Raw genomic sequence first — 26,302 nt, 5'->3', positions numbered from 1 at the left:
TCCTCCCTATGACCCAGTTGTATTCTGAGTCCCCCAGGTTTAAGAGGCAGGTTTATTTTCTTTATCCCTCAGTATTGGGAAATGGACTCAGCACCACTGTTTTATGTAAGTCTGGTGGCTGAAAGGAGCTGCTGTAGGGAGCCAAACATTCTTTGCTATCTGTGACCGTAGTTTAGGGAATTCCAGAGATGAAAAGGAAAAAATTAAAAAAGAATGTGGATATCTACCTTTTTGTGATGAAAATGCCCTTTCTAACTTTTCATTAGGAAATTTTTCAAAAGTAGACAAAGATAAAGAGAACAGTGCCTCCCATGTACCTGTCCCGAGTACTGGGGACCTGTGTACCTGTCACCCAGCTTCAACAGTTACCAACATTCTGCTGCCTCTGTCCTCCCTTCTCCTCACAGCAACTCTCAGACACCACAGACCTGCATCTGGACAGACATCAGAACGCACCTCTAACCAATAAGGTCTTTGTTTTTAACCATAACCATAATACCATTATTGTACCCGAAAACTTAAAGATAATTTATTTTTTTTAATGTAATAATAGTCTTTTTTTATTTAAAAAAATTTATATTTCATATTGGAGTATAGTTAATTTACAATGTTGTGTTAGTTTCAGGTGTACAGCAAAGTTATTTAGTCATACATATACATATACTTTTCCCATATAGGTTATTACAGAGTATTGAGTAGAGTTTCCTGTGCTATACAGTAGGTCCTTGTTGATTATCTATTTTATATATAGTAGTGTGTATATGTTAATCCCGTTTCTATCATTTTTTGTATTCCACATATAAGTGATATCATATCATATTTGTCTTTGTCTGACTACTTCACTTAGTATGATAATCTCTAGGTGCATCCATGTTGCTGCAAATGGCATTATTTCATTCTTTTTAATGGCTAAATAACATTCCATTGTATATAAGTACCACATCTTTATCCAATCCTCTGTTGATGGACATTTAGGTTGCTTCCATGTCTTGGTTATTGTAAATAGTGCTGCTGTGAACAATGGGGTGCGTGTTTCTTTTTGAAGTCTGGTTTTCTCCAGATATATGCCCAGGAGTGGGATTGCTGGGTCATATGGTAGCTCTATTTTTTGTTTTTTAAGGAACCTCCACACTGTTCTCCATAGTGGCTGTACCAATTTAAGATAATTTCTTAATACCATCTAATGCTTGGTCCGTGCTCACCTTTCTCTCTAAAATGTCCATTTTAAGTTCTGGAGATCTTAATTAGTAACTCTGAGTCTCAGAGTAGACTAGGCCCAAGAGTAGAATGGCCCTTTTATGGGGGAGGATGAAAGGTAGAAGAGGAGGCTGGAATTCTAAGCAGTGTTTGGAATTCTACTAGTGACTTGAGTTGTCCTGCGGCAAGTTATTTTTCCTTTTCCTGCCTCAGTTTTAGCGACCTTTTATCTTCAACGGGTTAATAATATACCTCTTAGGGATATTCACGATTTAAAACAGAGAAGGTCTTTTAAAGGCTTCAGATAAAAAGTTTTTCTGTATAATCACACAGCATTAGCCAATCCCTTTTTTCTTCAACAAACATATTGTCATTCCACTTCTGCCTGGGTGTATCTGTTCCTGTCGGTTGGTTGGTTCACTCATTCAGTGCATTTGCTACACACGAAGTTGCAAAACACTGAGGGCCTCAAGTTAGTCACAGCTGCTAGATATTTGAGGCAGGCATTATGCTGGGTACTCAGGTGATTTCATTTACCCCTCACTATACCGCTCAAGGTAATTTTTGTAACCCCTTTTTATTGATGAGGAAGTTATGTTCTAAGAGGTTAAATAACTTACACAAAAAAGGTCACCCAGTTAGTAAGTGGCAGAAGTGGATTTCTGCCTTTCTAGGTCTGCTGTCCTGAAACCCATGTCGCAACATCGCAAAGCCAAAAGGCACAAGCTGGCAACCAGCACACCTGGCTAGTTCCACCACACCGTCATTTTTCTCTGTCGCAAGGGAGTCTGTAATTCAAAAGTGTAAAAGGGCAGGTAGAAAGACATAGCATTATTTGTGTGTCAATATTGAAGTACAAAAAGAATGATAGTTATGAAAAATCAGAGGCATAAGAAATGACTTTTAGTGGGGGAGATTGGTGGAGTGTGATGGCAGATAAGGCCGGATAGGTAAGTTGAGGTCAAATTTTGAGTAGACTCCATTTTCAAGCTGAGTAGTGTAAAATTTAATTGCTGTGCAATTAAAAACCATGGAAAGCTTTCTGAGTAAACTAATCAGAAATATGCTTTAGGAAAAATTTAAATGGTGGAGAGACTGAGGTTGGGGAGATCAGTTTTGAGACTATTCACTCTGATCCCAGTGATAAGGAAGGACTACCTCATAGGGTGGTAACCATGGGGGCTGGAGAGGGGGGGCAAGATTGGAAAGAGATTTTGAACTACCCAGTGCTAACTTCTGTTAGAGATGCTTGAAGGCAATGTATAGTTTTGCTCTTTAGTTCAGATATAATAATGATGTTCCCTAGGTGCTGGACACTGTTCTAACTGCCTGTGTGATATGCAATATGTAATCATTGTTATCATTTAATTGTAACCACTATAACTTCCTAGGGCTTTTTAAAACATTTTTTTATAATTTAATTGAAATAAAATTCACATACCAATACAAACTCACTCATTTAAAGTGTACAATGTACACATCAGTGTTTCTAGAATATTCACAGAGCTGTGCAAATATCACAGCAATCAGTTTTAGAACGTTTTCATCACTCCACAAAGAAACCCCCAACCCAACCCATTAACCATCACTTCCCAATTCCCCTATCCCCCCAGCCCTAGTCAGCCACCTATCTACTTTGTTTCTCTGGCTTTGCCTATTCTGGCATATAAATGGCATCATACAATGTGTGGTTTCTGTGACTGACTTCTTTTACTTATCATAATGTTTTCAAGGTTCAGCCATGTTGTAGCATCTATTATTCCTTTTGATGGCCAAATAACATTCCATTTTGTTTATCTGTTTATCAATCCATGGATAAAATTTTTTTAATTATTCTAGAATTTTGCTGTATCAGATATCTGTGCTTGAAATAAGTGAGCTCCTGAATGGACTGTAGAGAAATTTCTAGCTTAATACCATATTTCCTTATCTACAGTGACCTTCTCTACCCTTGTATATCTCACACATTAAACCTTCCCTGGGTTAGGCTATATCCTAAACTTCCTCATCAGGGATCCCCTTTAGCATTTTAAATCCATACCTCAGAATTTTGCTCCTCTCAACTGGACTGCAGGCATACTGAGTATAAGAAACAAGTGTCAGACCTCTTCATTATTCCTCACAAGACCTGATAAGTCCCTTTCCACATTAAGAGTGCTGTTAACAGTGGAGGAGAGGGGTCTGCAAGAGTCAGAGCAGACCCTTTAACATTCCCTGGCTGTGACCACACTTCTTTAATTTAAACTTCTCCCTCTCCCATTCCTAGAAGTGTCTTGTGGAATACTGGTGGGACACAGTATGCAAACTATTGATCTAGTCAATATAATGGGTAATAATGCTTCTAATCTAATGATGAAAGGACTGATACATTTTGCATTAAGATTTTTTTTTCTTAAGGTGGTCAGGCAAAACCGTTTCTCTTTTGATTTTTTTAAAAAAGCAGTTTTGCTTTGTTTTGTTTTTTTATGATTCCCGGTGTCACAGCTTCTGCTGGGACAAAATTTTGAAAATCTCTATTTTTAAAAGGGATAGGCACATTGTGGATTATATGAGCAGTAGATCAATTTATAGAGTTAAAATCGAAGCCTTGGAAAAAAATTTTTTTCTATTTCCTTCATGTTGTATTTATATGGGATGATGGATGTTCACTAAACTTATGGTAATCATTTCATGGTGTACATAAGTCAAATCATTATGCTGATCACTTTAAACTTATACAGTGCTGTATGTCAGTTATATCCCAATAAAACTGGAAGGGGGGAAAAAAGTTATGGCATGTTAAATAAAAGGATAGAATCTTAAAAAAAAAAGATGAATCCTTGGAAAGGAATCAGGTAATTGGTTACTGGTTTCTTTTAACCCAATTCTATATTGAACTTTGCAGTACACACCAGGGTGGAAATCAGTTCAGGAGAATCCTGTGTTTAACATGGATTGGCATAAAGACTCTGTTCAAGTGATGTGTCCTGAAACAAAACAAGCTACCAACACAGAGAAAATCTGATTAAACACAGTTAATCTATAACTCATTGTTAGCCCAGTCCTCTAGTTCTAGGTACTAATATCATAATGAAAATTTATTGTATTGCTTATCATTTAAGTTCAGCTTCATCATTGGAACTTTTCCTTGGGTTAGGTGGGTGGATATTCTTCTGGAGAGTAAAAGGAGAGAAAGGTGCTCTTGCCCCGCCAGCCACCCTCTCTTGAGTACATGCATTTCCCTGGATATCTTGACAAAGAGCTGATAAGATAAGCAACTGCAGTTAATTTTGGATCCACTTCAGCTATTCTTGGAATTTAACAATTTATATATTTACTAACGGAGAATGGAGAAACGTGATTAACTATGCGGTGATTTTTCTGCAGAAAGAGGGTAGAGAGGGTTAGAATTTAATGCTGTAAATTGGAATGTACTTGCATATCCAAGTGGTAGATTTTGTAATGCCCATGAAATTACCTTGATCCACCAGAATAATTGATCATAAGATTTAGGATCTAACCTTGTGGGATGAAACTGTTTTAGCAGTTCTCTGTGATACTTGTAAACTTTATTGTCTATTTGCTTGAATAGACATAGTGCTAAAGCCTAGAGAAGTAACTATATTTTTTCTCTTTTTTTTGCTTTCCGTCCTTTTCATTTCTCTTTTCTACTTATGTAGAAGAATAAAGCTAGCATGAAGAATGTTCAGATCAGATTGCCTAGGATATCCCACCTTTGGTGTAATAATTTTCTTTCCTTTCTATGACATAGGATTAATGTAATATATGATTATGACTGAGAACTTCAGCTATCCTAGTCAGGGAGGGAAAACTGTTGTTTTTATAAGTAATAACAGTGAACACTTAAAAAAATTGAACTGTTGATTTACAATATTGCATAAGTTTCAGTTATAAAGTGATTCAGGTGTGTATATATATATATAATATATATATATATTCTTTTTCAGATTCTTTTCCATTACAGGTTATTACAAGATATTGAATATAGTTCCCTGTGCTATGCAGTAAATCCTTGTTGTTTATTTTATATACAGCGGTGTGTATTTGTTAATCCCATACTCATTTTTTCTCTCCCCGCCCCACCCCCCGCCTTTCCCCTTTGGTAACCATAAGTTTTCTACGTCTGTGAGTCTGTTTCTGTTTAGTAAATAATTTCATTTGTATCATATTTTAGAGTCTACATAAAAGTGATATAATATTTGTCTTTCTCTGTCTGATAGACGGTCTGTGGCAGTTAATGACGATTAATGCCTGTGTACTTTTCAGAACATCGAGTTGAAGGTTGAAGTAGAGAGCCTGAAACGAGAACTCCAGGACAAGAAACAGCATCTGGATAAAACATGGTGAGTTGCAGTTTGAACTAGTTGAGCTCTTGGTCCTTTCCAGTCTGGCTCATTAACTGAGAGCAATAGATTTGGAACCAAATTCCTTAACTCTGGCGTTTGAATGCTGCATCCAGTTAAGAAACTGAAACAATGTGCTTTTCTTTCCTTGGGCTCCAATAAGTCTGAGAGATGTTGACATAGATTGGTAAATTCATCAGACTTAAGCTTATAACCTTCCCAGTCAGTAATCTACTAATAACATCCAGGGCTGACATAGAGTTCGGCGGAAATGGGCACTCTCATATAGTGCTGGTGAGAGTGTGAATTGTGATAACATTTTTGGAATGTGGTACTACCTATCAAAATAAAAAATTAGCACTTCCCTTGATCAAATAATTCCTAAAAGGAATCTATTCCTTATAAATAAAAGCAAGAGTATGAAAGGATAAATGTATAAGGATATTAACTGCATCATTATTTGTAATGGCAAAAGAAAACTAGGAACAACTATACATCAATAGGGCAATGGTTGAAAACATTTTGATATAAACATACTGTGGAATATTATGTAGTCATTAAAAGGAATGAGTTAGCTCTATATTATTATCCTGGTGGGAAGTCCCTGATAGACTAAGTAAGGGGGAAAAGTGCTGCATGATATTTAGCGTATAAGCCCCTTTGGGTAAAGACAATCTATGTGTACATGTGTTTGCTTGAATATGAATAGAAAAAAACTGCAGGGTTACATACCAAACTCTTTAACATTGCCTGTATCAGGGGAGTGAGAGTGGAGTTTGTGATGGGGAGAAGACTTCAATTTTTTTTCTTTCTATACCTTCTGTATTGTTAAGATGGTTACTTTTATAATTTACAGTTTTTATAATTAAAAAACCCTTAGTTTTAAATGACAAGTACTATTGAAATTGTTACTAAAAATAATTTTCAGATTATATCCTAGAATCAGTATACATCCAATCTGATCTGGCGTTCCTTCTATCTCCACAGTATTTCTTGATGCTTAGGATGATAGTCCAGCAACATCAGAATACTCAAACCAGACTCAACCATACGCAGTATGCTGGAATTACTCAATACTGACTAAGGCATTAAGTGAACTAATAGATTTTAGGAAAATTTATAATAACAATTGAGTTACAAGTTTTGAGATTTGTATAGCGATTTTTAAAAAAAATTATGTCGTTTCAGTTTTTAATTAGGAGGCATTATCCTATTTTTAGCAATGAGAAAACTAAGGTACAGAGTGTTAAAGTCTTCTCAAATGAGTGGCAGAGCCCACATCTTCTGGCATCATGTCCAAGGCTCTTCTGCCTTCACAACAGCTGTAGCCTATTAAATCAGGCATTCCTGGCTGACTTACTCAGAAAATGTATAACTTCCAGTCTCAAGACATTGTAGTTAGCTGTTGTCTATTGCATTTATCAAAGAATATGGAGTCAAAGTTGATGATTCCTGAGGTCTATTTAAGGGTCTTAAGTTATTCTCTTGACTTGTGTCCCTTGTACAACAAAGACCCTTCTACCACCAAAAGGCTGCATAATGACATGGGAACTCAAGATAAATATAGTCTCTGGGACAGTGCTGAGTAGTGTCCAGTATCGAGCAAGGAATTCCATAATCTTTAGGGAAGTTCCATTTGGTCACCGTGGGCACAACCTTCTGGGCCAAATATTAAAATACTACTGGGCTTGGATAGAGCAGTAGTATTTGATTTATCATGAGCCTATGAAGGCTCAATATCGTTCTCTGCCCTGAGAACAAGAAGATTGTCCATGGTTCTTAACAAACGGCTTAAAACAAGAATAAAAACAAACCGGAATTAAGATCATTCAGCACCTGATACTGTCCCCAAATTTCTAATCCTCAGACATCCAAAGGCAGCTGTTGTTAGCTATAAATAAGCTGGTGACACCTTACCCGCTTCATGCTAGCGCCTGGGCATTCATTCCTAAGGACATTAGAGAAGCAAAGCTGGGCCAGAACCCTGAGCTTCCATAGTTTAAACGTCTGCTTCCTGCATGGGACTGTGGGAAAACTGGATAGAACTCTGGGTAGGTAGCCCAGATTCAGGACAGTCTATGGGTTCCTGGCTGTAAAGGAGAAAAGCATTTCTGTGGCTATCCAAATAGATATTCTATTCCAGCAACCTAAATGGAAGGGACACTCTAAATTCAATTAGCAAGACAAGCAGGGAACTAGCAAAGCACTCTGGGAGAGCAGTCTTAATGGGAAAGTCCGGGGACAGATGATGGTGAACATGGATGCTGAGTTCTAAACCATCTGATGACTACCTGCCTTTCATATGCAAGATTCTTCTCTCGAAGCTATAGCAGTAATGAAACCTCTAGGGAGTCAGGTATATTCTGATTGACAAGCAACACAAATCAGAGTTCCTAAAAGATTACCTGAAAAGTTGGAAAGAGCAGTTCCACAAATAATTGCAGAGAAAAAAAAGACTTCATTTTTATTCTCATCAATGGGACTCTGAATTACTGAAACAGCCTTAATGGGTCCACTTGCTAAATTATATGACTGGCTCTGACTGGCCAATGCTCTGGTTCTAGCACTGATGTGGAGAATCTCAACAGCCATAATGAAGCTGAGCTCCGGCGCCAGTTTGAGGAGAGACAGCAGGAGACGGAGCATGTTTACGAGCTCCTGGAGAATAAGATCCAGCTTCTGCAGGAGGTGAGTATCCACGGCTAGGGGTCCCCTTTTACCTCTTTTCCGACTGCTCTGCCTCCTGGCATTCACCTTTTCCCTCCCTAAAGTACCCATGTTTGCAGCCTTTCAGGTTTTGTTCTTTTCTCGCTCTTTTTGCAGGAATCCAGGCTAGCAAAAAATGAAGCCGCACGGATGGCGGCTCTGGTGGAAGCAGAGAAAGAGTGTAACCTGGAGCTCTCAGAGAAACTGAAGGGAGTCACCAAGGACAGGGAAGATGTACCAGGAAACCGGGTCAAGCCCAACCAATACACTGAGGCCCTGGCCCAAAGGGACAAGTAGGTGCTTTTGGTGCTCTATTTGCCATTTGTCTTTTGCCTGTTCTTGAGTCTGTGTGAGTATATAGCAGCTGCACTGTTTCCTTTGAATGACTTACGGTGGACCTTCACCATTACCAAGACTTTATGGTTCCCGCAAGTAAAGAAATCTCTTTTAGGGCTGTGTCTTTAATGGTATCCATTAACAGAACTGACTAGTTGGCAATCAGGAGACTTAAGTAGGTATAAGTAGAACAGTGGTCAAATGGTAGCAAACAAGAGACATGGATTCACTTATTCACATTTACTGAGCACCAGCTATATGCCAGATACTGGGCTAAGCACTCAGGTTACAGAGATGAAAGACCCACTTCCTGTCATCAAGACACACGTTACACAATTTTAATAATTTCTCTGATAGAAGTAACATGGGATGCTCTGGGGCGTATAGAATTGTCATCTATTCCAGGCTAAAAGAGCAAGGTGCCATTGAAAGTGTCCTGAAGGAGGTGAAATCGGAGGTGAGTTTTGATGAGTGAATAGGAGTTAGAAGAAAGAGTGTAGGAGGTGAGTGGCGTGGGGGAATGTCCTGTACAGGAGGAGACACCATTGAGGGGAGATACAGGGAAGGGCATATTTCAAGATGTGTAATTAGTGCTATGTAACCAGAGCAGAGGGTCTGGGGAAGACTAATGAGAGATAAGCTGTATTGGGAATAGGGGGTCTGATTGTGCTGGCTTTGTATATAGTAAGGAACTTGAATTTTCTCATAAAGTAAGCGGGCATTTGTTGAGGCCACCACTGTGTCTTGGTTACTGCAGCAACTTCCTAACTGTTCCCTTTACTTCCGGTTCTACCCTCTGCATTCCATCCCAATCTAACAATTCAGAGCAGCTTTGAAGTGGGAAATTCAACAATATGAAACTGACAAATAATTTAGCCTCTTCAATGCATGATACTATGGTGGCATAAAAAGCCTTAAGTGGTTTTTAACTGAATGGGTGAAAAACACACAAGGTACGCACAGTGACCAATGTGATCTTTTTGAGACACAAATCTGATCATATTATTGCAGAGCAATTTAGAAAGTTCTCCAAAATCTTTAGGAGATAAAATCTGTTCTTAGTGTGGCCATCAAAGCCTGTTATGATTTTTTTTTTTTTTTTTCGGTACACGGGCCTCTCACTGTTGTGGCCTCTCCCGTTGAGGAGCACAGGTTCCGGACGCACAGGCTCAGTGGCCATGGCTCATGGGCTCAGCCGCTCTGCGGCATGTGGGATCTTTCCAGACCAGGGCACGAACCCGTGTCCCCTGCATCGGCAGGCGGACTCTCAACCACTGCGCCACCAGGGAAGCCCATAAAGCCTGTTATGATTTGACCCCTGATTTCCCCCAGACTCATCCCCTACCATGACCCCTTCATATATCACTGATGCCAGACTAGTAATAATAATGACAACTAAGGTTTGTTGGGCTCTTGCTGTACAGCTGAGCTGAGTACTTTACATTCTTGTTTAATTCTCCCATAAAGTTTAATTCTCTCATAAAGTTAACAGTCCCATGAGATAGGGATTATTATACTTTATAAATGAAGAAATTGGCATTTAGAGAGTTATGTAACATGGCTTCAGGCATTGCTGGAATCAAAACCCTAAAGGCACAGCGCCTCCAGAAGCATACTGTGCTATGTCAGGTCCCCAGAATTTTGCTCATGCTCTTCCTTCTGTGGGAAACGTGTGTTTTCCCTTCCTGGTGAGCTCCTAATTCATTCTTCAGAACTCACTAAGGCATCAATGGTTACTTCTGTGAAGGCTTTTGTGACAGCAGAATTAAGTCTTTATATTGTTTTTTCTTTTTTTTTAAGGAATTTTGCCTTTTCTTTTTTTTTTTTTTTTTATGGCTGTGTTGGCTCTTCAATTCTGTGCAAGGGCTTTCTCAGTTGTGGCAAGCGGGGGCCACTCCTCATCGCGATGCGCGGGCCTCTCACTATCACAGCGTCTCTTGTTGCAGAGCACAGGCTCCAGACACGCAGGCTCAGAAATTGTGGCTCACAGGGCTAGTTGCTCCGCGGCATGTGGGATCTTCCCAGACCAGGGCTCGAACCCGCGTCCCCTGCATTGGCAGGCAGATTCTCAACCACTGCGCCACCAGGGAAGCCCTATTGTTTTGTTTTATATGCACATCCATTAGTGTACAGTTCTCTGTGTGGTGTTGTATTTTCTTCACATCTTCCCTGCTAGGTTCCCTGAGACTGTCTCAGTCCAATAAATGCTTGTCAAACCAAAAACAGAAAAAAGAAACAAATGCATACCTGACAAGTAAATTGAGGGAGTTCATATCAGATGGCCTTGAATAGCTTTGTAAAGTAGGAGACTAGATTATCTGTAGAGACTGAGGGTCAAAGGGATGAATGAGATACGAACTTGAGAAAAGTAGAGACATTCTAGCACAGATACTGTGGGAAAGTTGATATGGAGTCCACATTCATCATCATAATTATCATTATAGCTTGCATTTGTATAAAGTTTTTAAAGTTCTTTCTGATCCCCACATCTTAGCTAATCCTCATAGCTTAATTTAAGAGATTCCTACTTGACTTTCTGATACGCTTCACCTTCTGCCAAACTATTTTCCTGCCAAGGTGCTATCACTATCTTACATACACAGGAATCATAAGCACAATCAGAAACATTTCATCTAGTACCAGCACATTTCCTAGGACAGGTATCTCTAGTACTCAAAGACGTATACACAGAGAAACAGCAAGATAATGCCCTGCACGTAGTAGGTGATGAATGACTGTCGAGTTGAACCTGTGGTTTATATACGTCAGCACAGCATGCATAGTCTTTGACAACTGAATTCTAGTCTGAATTTCCAGCCTCTTCTCCAGCCCTTGTCTCTTCCCACCAGCCTTTCCCCCTTTTCCCTTCCAGTGACGCTTCCCCATATGTCTCATATCTTCATGCCTTCATTCCTTCATTTAAGCTCCTCCTTCTGAGCCTGGAAAATAACCCAGTCTTCACAATCTCTTCTCCTGAGCTTCCCCACAGTCTCCTCCAAGTCAAATGAATTACTTCTTTATCTTTCCTCCTGTAGCTCCATGGCAACACTCAGTGTACTATTTGGTATATACCCCTGGTGTGGTAGCACTTATTATATTCTATCTGTTGAGGTAGCTGTGCCTCCCCATTTCCCAAACTCTTGGCACATACACCAAAAGAACTTAAGTTTCTATACAGCAGAGGTTGTGTGTTTTCCAACTTTATATTCCCAGTACTTGGTAGTGTGCATTGAGTTATATACATAACAGTTACCTAATAATTATTTTTTGAATGGAATAACAATTTAAAAAACTCTACAACTTATGGCCCCTATTCCAAGAATTTTATATCTATGGTCTATAGAACCATGGATTGGCTTCAAGAGGTCTCTGAACCTGTGACAATGTAAGCAAAAAATCGTTTGTGTATATATTTGGGGACTGGGGCAGAGAATACATGGCTTACTGAAGAAGTTTCAAAGAGTTCAAGGACTCAAAAGGTAAAAACTTACTGTACTGGACCATGCTATGTTTGGAGCGGGCTGAAAAATAAAGGTAGCAATAGTACCATGGCTATAATTGTTCTTACTTTTTCTTTGCTCCAGAAGAATTGAAGAACTGAGTCAGAGCCTGGCTGCACAGGAGAAACTTGCAGAACAGCTATCTCAAGAGAAGCAACAACTGCTACATCTGTTGGAGGAGCCAGCTGACATGGAAGTACAGGTGCGATTTGGGCTGTACTTCCTGAGGCACAAAGCTTCATGCTTTCAGGAGCCCTACTTTACATTTATATGTATTAGTTTTCTATTGCTGTGTAAGAAATTACTACAAACTCAGTGGTTCAAAACAGCATGCATTTATTATTCCAGTTTCTGTGGGTCAAGAGTCCAGGCATGGTTTAGTTGGGTTTTCTGCTCAGGGTCTCACAAGTCTGAAATCAAGTTGTCAGCTAGACTGCTTTCTCAGCTAGAGGCTCACTTAGGGAAGGTTCCACTTCTAAGCTCCCTCAGGTTGTTGGAAGAATATTTCTGTGTGACTGTAGAAGTTATGGCAGCTTGCTTCTTCACAGCCAGCCATGGAGAGAGACAGTCTCTTGCTTATCTCCCTTCTAGACACTCTTTTAAGAGGTTCACCTGATCAAGTCGAGCCCCTCAGTGTACTATCCCTTTTTGTTAACTTAAAGTCAACTGAGTAGGGACCTTAGTTACATCTGCAGCAACACCCCTTCATTTTTGCCATATAACAGTGCATAACTATGTAGCAATATCCCTCACCTTTGCTGTATTCTATTGGTTAGAAGCAAGTTACAGGTTTCTCCACACTCAAGGATTGTACACAGGTGTGGATACCAGGAGGTGGAGGTCACAGGGGCCATCTTAGGATTCTGCCTGCCACTCTAGTGATGTATAACTATAGAGAATGTATAATGTGGTTTTAATATTGAAGAGAGAACCCTCACTGCTGTGAAAATTATTGCATTAATCTGTATTGTTGTTCTTGGAGGTTACCTCAGAGGGAACTCCCCTCCTTCATTCAACTTTTAATTTACTAAAAAGATACTTTCTGAAGGAACCCTAGAACGTATCTGTGCCCAAGCAACATACACAATTACTAGGTATTCTTACAAATCTTAGATCAATGATAAAGCAAAACATGTGCAGCTTAATTTATTGGTCACATATACAAAGGTTGGAATCAGGATAAAAAGAGCAGTGCTAAAAATTAGTATAAAGCAGTGTTTCCTCACCTTTCCTGTGTCGTGACAAAAATAGCAAATGATAATAAGAAATGTAGAAAAAGGCGTGATTTACAACATAATCAAATTGCTTAAAACCAGTGACTTTTTCTCATTTTTCTCATTATCCACTGCTCTTTTTTATTACTCAAGTAATAAATAGCAATTACCTAAAAGTCTGCAAATCCAAATAAGCAAAAAAAAAAAAAAAAAAGAATTACAGTTTTCAATAGCTATGATAAGTATAGAAGAAAGGCAATGATTTTGTACATTTTTAAAATTGAGCCCCTGCCATAAATTCACTCATTAATTATAATTTAAAAAAAATAATGAGTGATAATATTTATAAGGTGTAGCAGTAAATGGATGGAGCTTCTCACTTGAAAGTGACCATCCTGGGTGCTTAGGCCACAATGAGGGCAGAAGAAATCACTATCTTGGCTACACTGTAAACCCCTTGGACTCTGGATCCATTTTGGTTGGAAAGCTCTGGTTAACAAACTCAGGAAATGATGTGTATGCATATAATGTGATAGATATGAGTAAAAATTAAAGTTTCTAGGCTTTTTGCAAGATACATATTGAAATGTATGGAAGATCCCATAACATTTTTTAATTAGGAATAACTTGGCTGGGAATTAGGAGAAGTAGGTTTCTATCTTGATTCTTTCTTTATTAACTGTATGACCATGGATACATCACTCTCAGCCTCCATATGTGTAAAATGGGAAAATTAGCCCAGACGATCTCCAAAGTGTCCCACAATTTTGACATTCCGTTCTAATGAGTCCAGCGTCATTGGGGAAAGTGTATAGTCCCCAAGGTAAGCACTTGGAAAGAAAAATACTCACGTAAATCCTGAAATAAAATCACTCTCATTGTTCTAGTTTTGTATTTCCAGACATATAGAAACATATTTAGGTACACATACGTATTTTCATTAGTATCTTTGGTAAGCACTGAAATGGGTATATGTAGTTCAATATTTGCAGTGTTAAGAAGGGGAAGTGGGTTGGTATCAGCTTTTTTTTTTTAACATCTTTATTGGAGTATAATTGCTTTACAATGGTGTGTTAGTTTCTGCTTTATAACAAAGTGAATCAGTTATACATATACATATGTTCCCATATTTCTTCCCTCTTGCGTCTCCCTCCCTCCCACCCTCCCTATCCTAGCCCTCTAGGTGGTCACAAAGCACCAAGCTGATCTCCCTGTGCTATGCGGCTGCTTCCCACTAGCTATCTATTTTACATTTGGTAGTGTATATATGTCCATGCCACTCTCTCACTTGGTATCAGTTTTTAAAACAGACTTGAAGAACAGAAAAATTATAATTTCAAAGAGACTAAATTATTTACAATCTATCCTAAAGGAAAGCTTAGAACAAGGTTAAGTACAGCGTCTAGAGGATAATAACATTGGGTGAGCAGAAGAAATAAATACATCGTCACATAAATTGTGCTAAATTGATATGCTTCTTTAATGTTGCCGGTACCTATAAAAATTTATTATTATTGTTATTGCCCAACTCTTTGTACATTTATAAACCTGATTACATCATGCTGTGAATTCTGTCAATCAGTGTTTCCCAACATTTTTCAGAGAAAGTTCAGTTTCATAGGAGCTGATTATGTGTCTATGTTACTCTGAAGTAAAGTGGCTGAGGCTGGTTGGAGGTGATTACCTGTGTCCACCTTCAGAGCCTCCACCACCTGAGAGCTGAGGGGCTGGCATCTCAGCACAGTGGTGGGCCATTCTGAGGCACACTGGCCAGAATAGCCAAGCTGGAGAGCTCTGCCACAGGGGGCCTCTGACAGTAGGTCCTCTCAAATGTGGAGGACAGAAAGCCTCCCACAGCTCATTTTCTAGTTTCTCCCTTTGGGTCTGTGCCTTACGAAGAAAAAAAACCAAAAAACTAGGCACCAAGTACTGCTCAGTGTGCATAGAATTATTTTATATTATCATTTCTAAAACAGCCCAAAGAAGCCAGGCCAGAGAGTCAGCCTTCTAGTGAGTGTTCAGATAATCCTCTGAAAACTTCCTTCTCTCAATGTGTGTCCAGCTTCCAAAAGAAAGGAAATGGTTTTGGTCACTGTGCGTCTATCTTATATTCTATGGCCTAGACAGAAAGAAAGATTGAAATGATTTCTGTAATACCTTGGGAATATTGAGCCATGCTCAAGTGGTTCAGATTGACTTAACGGAAGAAAACATTCAAGTCCCAGTTTAGCGAAAGGATCTTGGTCCTTCAATAACGGATTCTAGTATGAAGTCTCCTGGATTTTATCTGGAGAAGCAGAGTGGTATGAAAGAATGAGCTCAGGTTTTGGAATTTGATCTCAGTCAGCATCAACACTTTTTACATGTATGGCCTTGGACAAGTTACATAACCCTTCCATGTACAATTTCCTCCTCTGTGATGTTCATCTATTTGTAAGGGTTAGAAATAATATATGTGAAGTGCCTAGCACAGTGCTCAAAACACGGTAACTACTGTTGTCCTTATAACTACTGTTGTCCACGGTAAATACTGTTGTTAACAACCTGAAAGAGAGTAAGGCTGTTCTGGTTTTTTTTTTGTTTTTTTTTTTGTTTTTGCGGTACGCAGGCCTCTCACTGTTGTGGCCTCTCCCGCTGCGGAGCACAGGCTCCGGACATGCAGGCTCAGCGGCCATGGCTCACGGGCCTAGCCGCTCCGCGGCATGTGGGATCTTCTCGGACCGGGGCACAAACCCGTGTCCCCTGCATCGGCAGGAGGACTCTCAACCACTGCGCCACCAGGGAAGCCCCTAAGGCTGTTCTTAAAATAAGTAGTGGCTAAAACAGACATAGTCAATGAGTCAGATACTGTAAAACTTCATGCACATTGTAACTATCTTTGTCTTACAAAAGACAATGACAAAATTATTAAGTATAGCAGTATTAGTGAGATTAATGGTCACAGTTCTCCCTCTGGACCTATTAGCCTTGCACATAGAAAAACTGTTTTATAGGCAAAGACCAAACTCAAAGTTGTCTATTTGTGTTATTGCTCCCCAGGAAGACCACAACAGAGTGTGAATCATTTAGGGCAAATTGATCACAAAAAGAATTATATCTCACTTTAGTCCCCTAGACAAAAAGAAATATTGAAGCACATTCTATAACATCTTGGGATCATGTAGTCACACTCAAATGGTTCAGATTATTATAATATAAAACCTAGAAGTAAAGTCACAGGATTTCTTAAATACATATTCCAAATATAATTTAAAATATTTATCAATGAATATTCAACAACTTTTCTGTAATAATAACATCAGCACAATATGGTAGCATTTTCTATGTACCAGGTGCTGCTCTAAATACCTTATATAATTAACTCAAATTAGTTTAAGCCTCAAAGCAATCCAGTGAAGTAGATACTGAACTACATGAAACATAAAAAGAGATTCATTTATAATAAACTAATGTTTATTTTAATATGTAAATTCTTGGGCACAACTATATTAAAGGATATAAAGAAATAGGCAGGTGCTTGTATGGGAAGTCACAGCTTCAAATGCAGCCTGGTGCTGGCATGTTATATTGGCAATTCCAAAATGGCAAGGGGGCTTCCCTGGTGGCGCAGTGGTTGAGAGTCCGCCTGCCGATGCAGGGGACACGGGTTCGTGCCCCGGTCCGGGAAGATCCCACATGCCGCGGAGCGGCTGGGCCCGTGAGCCATGGCCGCTGAGCCTGCGCGTCCAGAGCCTGTGCTCCGCAGTGGGAGAGGCCACAACAGTGAGAGGCCCGCGTACCACAAAAAAAAAAAAAAAAAATGGCAAGGGACAGTGCCGTTAGTTATGATCCAGTGGCAGTGCCAAAGTGAAAAACTCTTGGTAAATTTCCAAATAAACAAATAAATTAAATAATATTCCTTTAATTTACGTAGCAGTTTAACTCATAGAAACGTCAGAGTATATTAACGTTGTGTTCATATATACAACAGAATTAAGTCCTAGGTCCAGATGATTACCAGTTTGATTACCTGCATCACTGCCCAGTGGAACATTTGAAAGTCATTCACATTTTGGAATAATGCTTTGTCCTACCCATTGCAAGTTATGTAGCCCCCCTAGCCCCACTCATCACTGAAACAAGAAATGCCCCCGCAAACTTCCAAAATGCACTCTAGGATATGGCTGCTCGATAAGAACCACTGGTCTAGGGGGACCTGGCCTTCAAAGCGTTTAAAGCCCAATAAGAGATTGGCATGTAAACAAAGAACTAAAATGCAGTGTGATAAATGAAGAGAGAGAAGTATACTCATAGTGCTAAGAGGACCCAGAGATGAGAGGGATTAACTCTATCTTTGGAAGTCAGAGAAAGCCTCACTTGGAAGTCAGCCTTGACCTGGGGCCTTAAAGGCTGAGTACACCAGGCAGAAAGTAGGAGAAGGGCATTCTAGGTTAGGGGAACAATATGTACAGTGGTATGGAACACACTTAAGGAATTGGAAGTAATTGGTGTTTTCAAATATATGACAAGTGTTGGAGAATGATGGAATACATAGCTGGAAAGTCCCATAAATGTCAAGCTAAGGACTTCATGTTGTAGGCAATGAAGAACTAAAAATTTAAAAATTAAGCAAAGGGAATAAAAGCTTATGAGTTGCACTATACAAAGGCAATCCTGGTGGTTGTTTAGACAGAAGACTGAGCAGATAATTGATGTCACCTTTTGAGATAGCAAATCATGGTTTGATGCAGCTAGTAACTGCTTCAACTAGCCCATTCTGTGAATTAGATAAAGGTAAAGAATATTGTAAAGCCAATTATAAAGCACTTTGTCTAAACGGTGATGTGTGACAACTTACTATTTGTGACACCTGAAGTCCTTGTGGGGTGTAGCAGCATCTTAGTTCTACTGTATTATACTCAAACCTTAGTCTGCCATGCCACTTCTCACCACAGGCGCCATACCTCTACAATGCACAAGGCACAGGTTCAATTTCTAAGCCCTGGGCCTGCTCCATAGAGGCTGAAGAATTCTCTCATCGGCAGCAAAGCCATCCCTGGAACCCCTTACAGATGTTAGGGAACAGTGGAGCTTGAGTTCTGAACTCCACCCCCCCCAACCCCTCACAATTGGGGACACCACAGTTGGGCTTCAGAAGAAAGAGAGCTCACAAGTCATACGCTTCTAGGTGTGAGTTGTCCAGATGAAAAACACTCATCTTACTCCACCTCCCAGAGATAAATACTTCTCACGTGACGCCAGTATGAAAGTCTGGACTGGGAAATAGTCTCTGAGTACAGGAAGTTTTACTTCAGAGCCTTTCTTCCTCAAATGAGAGAGACAGTTTTGATAAACATTATTTGGTTTAATTGATTTTATTATCCCTCTAGTTGTTTGCCTTTTCCATTCTACCAAAACATTGTTCAACATCCATTTTAGCTGGAGTGTACCTGTAGAATACTTATGAACTTCTTTTATATAATTAATTTCATAGAACAACAAAAAATGCCACAAGCTTGACATGCCACGGATTGACAACACTGCATGTATGCTCTCAGTCCTCCATGGCCGTTCGGCTCGACGGCATGTGGTGACCAGAGTGCTCAGCTTTGTGATGGCGCTGTCACGCTGCAGCAACTCGTCTACCTCTTTTTTACTAGGGAGTCAGAAAATCTAATAAAGTGCAGTTTACAAAGCGTTTTTCTCTTCCTTACTGAAGGTATCCACAGAGTTGCAGGGAAAAGCTGGGAATCATTCCAGTTATTGATATTATTCCCTTCTACAGAATGGTGGAAGCTTTATCTCAAAGAACTTTTTAAATGAAACCAGACCTGGAGGGTAGGAAGGCGGGGGGCGGGGCGGGGGGGATGGCGTGGGGGGCGGTGGCGTGGCGCGGAGGTAATGTACTTGCAAAGGAAATGTCTGGAGGAATTCTTGTTTTGTTTCCTCTTTTCTCTCTCCATCTTTCCCCCCAGTATTATATAAGCACTATTTATTAATGTGTAATTACACTGTGGTTGGCCTAAAAAATGAAACAGGGCAACAGAATTAGGGAGAGGCATCCATTAAGCCATCAGGACCTTCCTACTCACACAAAGCAGCAGACCGTCAAGCCATTGCATTTATGCCTTGTCTGGAACCTAATGTAAATAGCACTGCATGCAGTGAGGCAGATTTCCTAAAATAGCAAACATTCCAGTGTTACCGTGGAGAGATCTGACGTAGAGGTTAAGACAAGAATGCGCTCTAAATGCTCAAGGCAGAGACTGAAAACCTGGCAGGGATTAGCAGCTCAGGCAGCTTCAGCCAACTTCATGTAAGGAGAATGTTTTTTTAGAGCAGCTTTTCAATATCCCTTTCTTAAGCTGATGAATATTGAAGCTGGAGACTCCTTTACAAATCCTCATTCAACGTCACTGTCTCCCAGCCAAACCTTCATTGGTAACATGTCTCAGAAACAGACTTTATCAGATGGAGAAAAGAGGGGCTTCTTCATAGCTTTATTTATTGAGCATTTACAGTTGCACAGGTACTGTAAGGTGAAGGAAGAGGAAGACAAAGACATAAGGTTTAGTCTCTGACTTCTAGGGATTACAATCTAATTGGAAGGTAAGAAAGTCTCTGATGGAAACAAAATACAAGGCAGGAGAGAAAGGGAAAAATCAGGGGCTGGGGTGGGCCGTGAAGACTCTGGTCTGTAAGGAATGAGTAGGATTTTAATAAGACATAAAAATATTAGGCATCAATTTATTTACTCATTCAATGATTATTTACTTAGATCTAGGAACATACTGATAAAAGTACCTCAGAAGATAACAAGATGAGTAAAGTGTGGTTCCTCTTCTTAAAGAGCTTACCAGCCCTTTAGGGAAGAAGGCAATATGGAAAAATGACACACATATTACTATAGGAATAAAAAGTGCTTTGGAAGGTCAAAGAAGAGAAAGATGTCTTTTGAGGGGATTAAGAGAGGCAGTTTAAAGAAAATACTTGAAGGTTGGTTAGGATTTTGACAAGAGGAGATGGTAGTAATGGGAAAGAACATTACAAGAAGATAAGAGAGTGGTAGGGAAGTTCCAGGTAAGGAAGCAGTAGTTGGAATAGTGAGGATATGCAGGGGGACAATGAGTTTAGGCTAGAAAGATAAGGTGATACTAGAGTCAGAGGGCCTTGTATGGCAGGTCAAGAAGTTTATGATTGTGGGTAAGTCATTAGGTCTCCAGGTTACTATGCCAGAAAGTGATATATCTGAGATCTGTTTTAGGAAGATTAGTCTGGAAGGAGGAGTGAGTAGAGGAGAAAGAAGGTGAGAGGACTAACTATTATGGAACTCTATTAAGATATGAGGTCACTAGAGGGTAACCAAGAGTGGAAGTTTTGTGCTAAGGCAAAAGAACGAAATAAAATTTTAAGATATAATAAGTCATTCATTCATTCATCCGTTCATGTAATCCAGTCCATGACTTTATTGAGTGCCTACCATGGCCAGACAGTGGTGAAATTAAGTACTGGAGAAACAGTAAGAATAAGCATGGCAGAGTCTTTCCCCTCAGGGAGCTTACATTCTAATAAGGGAGCTAGTTAAATAACCACGTGATCAAACAAATAATTGCAAACTGTGATAAATACATTGGAAAAAAAAAAGAGCAAGGATCAGCAAACTTTTTCTATAAAAGGCCAGAGAGTAAATAATTTAGACTTTGCAGGCCATAAGATTTCTGCTGTTGCAGCACAAAAACAACCATAGACAATACATGAAGAACTCGGCATGGCTGTGTTCCAATAAGGTTTATTTACAAAAATAGATGGGGGGCGGGTTGAGCCCACAATCCATAGTTCCCTGATCCTTAATAGAGAATTAGGAGGAAGGAGGGGGAGGCACTATAGTTAAGGGGAAGACGTCAATCAATCTTTCCTGGGGTAATTTTGAGATGTCTCTAACACATACAGGTGCAGATACAAATAGGTAGTTGGCCATATGAGAGTTGAACTCAGAGGAGAATTCTGGAATAAAGATATTCTTTTACTGGTTCTGAACACCAATTCCAACACGTGTATTGAGAGCAGGGACACTTCCCACACAGCACCGAGCAATTCTTAGACACAGAGTGTCCAAGAATTCAACTCAATTCTGACACTGTCTACCTGGAGATAGCATCAGAGGCCACAGGTTAAGGATTCAGTCTTATAAGACTGCCTCCACACCCCTCCCACTGCTCCCTCCCTCCCCCTCCTCCCCACCCCTGGGCTTCAGACAACAGTTGCAATCCCAGTTTATCACCTGTGCTTCTGACCAGCAATAGGTTAGAGGTTCCAACAACCCCTCCTTGGACTTCAGACACCAGTCACAAGTCCAGATGTTACATGTACTACCGACTGTCTATAAATTTAGAGGTTCACATGACCCCTTCCTCGGGTTAGATTAGTTTGCTAGAGCAGGTCACAGAACTAAAAGAAACATTTTACTTACTGGATCACTGGTTTATTGTATCAGGATATAACCCAGGAACAGAGAGATGGGAGATATGCATATGGCAAGGTAATATGAGAAGGAGTGAGGAGCTCCCAAGCCCTCACCAGGCACCTCCCTGAATTTCCCCATGTTCACCAACCCAGAAGCTCTCTGAACCCAGTCCTCTTGGGATTTTATGGAGGCTTCATTACAAAAGCATGATTGACTCATTGGCCATTGTCGACTGACTCAGCCTCCAGCCCCTTTCCCTTCCCTGGAGATTGGGGTGTGGGACTGAAAATTCCAACCCTCTAATCACATGGTTGGTTCCTCTGGCCACTACCGCCAAGCCTCACCCCCCCACCCCCCCAGTGTCCTAGTGACATTCCAAAAGTCACCTTATTAACAAAAGACCTTTATCACTCTCATCATTTAAGAAATTCCAAGGACTAGAGAATGGACTTGAGGATATGGGGAGGGGGAAGGGTAAGCTGTGACAAAGCGAGAGAGGCATGAACATGTATACACTACCAGATGTAAGGTAGATAGCTAGTGGGAAGCAGCCGCATAGCACAGGGAGATCAGCTCGGTGCTTTGTGACCACCTGGAGGGTGGGAGGGAGGGAGACGCAAGAGGGAAGAGATATGGGAACATATGTATATGTATAACTGATTCACTTTGTTATAGATCAGAAACTAACACACCATTGTAAAGCAATTATACTCTAATAAAGACGTAAAAAAAAAAAAAAAAAAGGAAGAAATTCCAAGGGTTTTAGGATTCTATGCCAGAAAGGGGGACAAACCAAATATATATTATAAATCACAATATCACAAATACATATTGGAAGTTACTCATATAAAGGTGGAAAAGGATGAGGTGATATTGAAAGAGAATAGAGGTGAAAAAGGCCTAGGACTGACCCTCATTGAACACCTACAAAAAGTTCATAGTGGGTATGACTTACTCTGAATTCACAAATTTAGTTTTGCAGGAAATATCACAGTTACTTTCTTTAAATCAATTTAATGTTACCCTGAGTCCCTATCCTAATCAGGCTGGTGGGAAATTAAATTCCATTCATTCGGCTATTCCTCCTCCCCACTCTCTCAGTTATGTGAAGGTGAAGGTCCCTGGGCTTTATCAGGTGTCAAAGCATCAAGGAGACTACTCTGATCATTGGTCCACCACTGAAGCACCCCGCCCCAGCACATACAGTTCTACTAATCCTAACTGCTTGCTACATTGGACTCTTTATGGAGCCCCTTGACCTCGAGTCTAGCCTCTCCAAGTCACCCAGTGCCTTCTCCCCCACAGGTCCTGCTTCTTCTGCAGGGCACTGATAATGGAGGTGGGTCCTTGTTACTCTTTCCCCCCCTCCCCAGTCTCTTCCCATCTGGGGTGAAATCTCATTGTCTCCTCTTCTGTTGACCTCAAAGACACTACTCTCTTCTCTTCCCCACTGGGATACCTGGCTTAATCTTCAAAGTGCGTTTAGAATTTTATCCAAGTCAGGAAAGGCATTTGACTTCAGGTAATCTCTGCTCTTTGCTCTGCAAAAACTCCCAAGTCAAAGGAATGCTAAGGGCCTTACCATCAGACTAGGAAAGAGGTAGGTAGGGGTATACAAGTAACATATCTATATCCAAAAATTTACCCTGTCACCATTTGGTTAGAGAAGAAATGTGAGATGAGCTGATAGAGAAGTAGATTAGGATCTTTTTGTACAGATATTGAAATGCCAAACTAAGAGTTTTGGACCTCGTGCTATAGGTAGTGGACAATTATGGATCTTTACTATGAATGTTCTAGAAATAGTATACAGGATGATTAGAGGGGTAAGCTTCTAAAGCTGTGTGACATGATTCAGGTTTCAGGTTTTAAGAACCTGAAAAGGACAGTGTAGGGAAAATGCAAAACAACATTTCTGAACACACTAGAGATGTTTGGAAATAGAGTCAAAAAGAATTTAGCATTTGGCTTGACAGGGAAGGATTCTGAGGAGTTAAAGGTAACAACTCCTTAGTTTACAAGTTTACCCTATTGTAGAAAATGGCATGCCTGACCTCATCTCTCCTGATCTTTCTCTAGATGTTGACAATGTTAACTACCCCTCTCATTCCTGAAACTCTGTCCCCCTCTCACCTGTGTTTTGATTGTGGAAGCGTTCAACTTAGTTTTTTTCACTTAGTTTTTTCCTCAGTCCCCTAAATACAGCATGTCCCAAGTCAAATTTTGTATTATCTTTTTGCAAATGGACTCAACTCCCACATTTCTGTTTGTTTAGGCGATTTTTTTCTACCAGTCTTCCAGGCCAAAAACTTTATCTCTATTTTTAACCTTTTTTTCCTTCATCCTCTCTGCATATATGTCATCAAGTCCTGCTGCTCATTCCTTCAAAATGACTCTCATATTTACCAGTTCCTTTCCATTTTTATACCAGACCTTTATTATCTCACATGTGAATAATGGCAATGGATTTTTTTTAAACTTTATTTTTGGCTGCGATGGGTCTTTGTTGCTGCGCGTGGGCTTTCTCTAGTTGCAGTGAGCAGGGGTTATTCTTCGTTGAGGTGTGCAGGCTTCTCATTGTGGTGGCTTGTTGGGAAGCATGGTCTCTAGGCAATGGATTTTTTTTTTTTTTTTTTTTTTTTTGCGGTACGCGGGCCTCTCACTGTTGTGGCCTCTCCCGTTGCGGAGCACAGGCTCCGGATGCGCAGCCATGGCTCACAGGCCCAGCCGCTCCGTGGCATGTGGGATCTTCCCAGACCGGGGCACGAACCCGTGTCCCCTGCATCGGCAGGCGGACTCTCAACCACTGCGCCACCAGGGAAGCCCTAGGCAATGGATTTTTAACAGGTCTTCCTGTAACCATCCCAAAACCTGTCCCTGAAACTCCAAGCCATCCTGTTGTCTGACTAATTTTCCTAAAACAAACTTTTCATCATGCCATTCTTAGCTTAACTTCATAACAGAAAGTCCAAATTCTTTTGCCTTTCTCAAACACTAACCAAATTCTAGTTGCCAGTTCCCTCCATAGCATAGTGTCTGGCTTTCAGTTGGCCCTTCATATATTTTCTTTGAATGAGTAATTATTGAGATGTACAGAGTGTATGTATAGATGTATAGAGTAGGATGCACCTGGCCACTCAGATATCCCACAAAATCTTTCCCTTTACTGACGGGCTAGCATCATATTTAACCCAACTTCCAAGACTTTTGAGGATGCTGTTTTCTTTTTCTGGAGTCCTTTCCTTGGTTTCCTCCATTCTAAGATCCATCTCAAGTCCCACTCTTGCCCCCTTCACCTGTATCAGCTCATACTTAATTTTTCTGCACTTACATTGAAGTTGTCGGTACCATTTAGTTTACCAATCAGTTATTCTGATTGTAGCATGCACATTCTCTCCCCTTCAACTAAACTGAAAGCTCTCTGAAGACAGAGAAAAAAAACAAAACAAAAACTGAGTTTGCATAAATTCTTGCTCATCAGTTGATTAACAAATATTCTGAAGTTCACTTAAACAGCTGTGGATATTTAATAACTTGAAAGACTGCAGTGTTTACTATTTTAAAATCAATTCTGCTGATAACCATATTATAGCAATCTGTAGTTGAACTGGAAATCTCCCAGTTTTAAAACAAGTGTTTTGAAATGCTGTGCTATTAATTAATGCAAAGCATGATTGTTTCTGGCTTCTTAAAGATTTCCAACCAACAGAGGGAAATCATGAACATGCTTGTGGTGTTACCATAAAGCCTAACTGGCTTTACTTTGATATTCTTGCATTTCCTCATCTGCTTTTGCTTCTCTGCCAGAATCACTCCCCCCACCCCCTGTGGCATAGTTTTTAGTAATTAGAACAGCTATTTCCAACATCATAACTAGGATAATGAAAGCTAATACAACTGGTTTGGGACATAGGGATTTTTCACCTCTTGGAAACTCCCTCCCAGCCCAGAATTAGGTCTTAGAAACACTACAACACAGGGAGTACAAAAGTAGCTACGGTTCGAAGAGAATCTTCCTGGGCCCTCAAATCTAGAGATCAAAATAGAGATAGTGCAAAAGATCCCTACTATAATAATACTTAGGAATCTTGTTCCAAATGGGCATATAGTTCTCTAAATTCAACATTTTTGTACGTAGTTCTTCATTAATGGGTTTTTCCATTTATCTGCAGACCTTCTGATCGTTTGGCTGACATTTGTCTGAATACACTTTAAGAGAGTTCTAATTCAGTAGTTTTCAAAGTGTGGTTCTCAGCAGCATCTGCATGCTCTGGGAATTTCTTAGGAATGCAAATTCTTGGGCCCCTTCTCAGACCAACTGAATTAGAAACTTGTTAAATCTACCATTTAACAAGCCCTCCAGGTGATTCTGATGCATGCCAAAGGTTGAAAACCACTGTTTAAATTCAATATGTTTATTTTGTAGCTTAGGAAATTAAGGGCCAGATATAAGTGATTTGACTTAGGATAGACAGCAAATATGTGCTTGTGAATGCATTTATCAATCCATTTTGAGGGCAAACTGCTGATATATAAAATGAATCATTTGTTTAACTCATTATT

The 26,302-nt window shown here is 40.0% G+C and overlaps 1 protein-coding gene across 19 annotated transcripts in view; it reads left to right on the top strand.

Annotated features, from left to right (window-relative positions):
* The window catches only part of PDE4DIP (phosphodiesterase 4D interacting protein), a 288,606-nt gene that overhangs the window by 103,165 nt on the left and 159,139 nt on the right, over nt 1–26,302 (top strand). For 18 of the 19 annotated variants that reach the window (XM_049702195.1, XM_049702221.1, XM_033436749.2 and 15 more), the window contains 4 exons: nt 5,464–5,540; nt 8,105–8,228; nt 8,364–8,539; nt 12,167–12,284. In XM_049702195.1, coding sequence (XP_049558152.1) covers nt 5,464–5,540; nt 8,105–8,228; nt 8,364–8,539; nt 12,167–12,284 — 495 coding nt within the window. The remainder of the gene's footprint in view (nt 1–5,463; nt 5,541–8,104; nt 8,229–8,363; nt 8,540–12,166; nt 12,285–26,302) is intronic. The other variant, XM_033436759.2, reaches the window with a different exon arrangement.

This window comes from Orcinus orca, chromosome 1 (assembly GCF_937001465.1).
Source record: "Orcinus orca chromosome 1, mOrcOrc1.1, whole genome shotgun sequence".
Classification (NCBI taxonomy): Eukaryota; Metazoa; Chordata; class Mammalia; order Artiodactyla; family Delphinidae; genus Orcinus; species Orcinus orca.
Note: the sequence above shows the minus strand (reverse complement) of the source record. Positions and strands in the feature narration are given on the sequence as shown.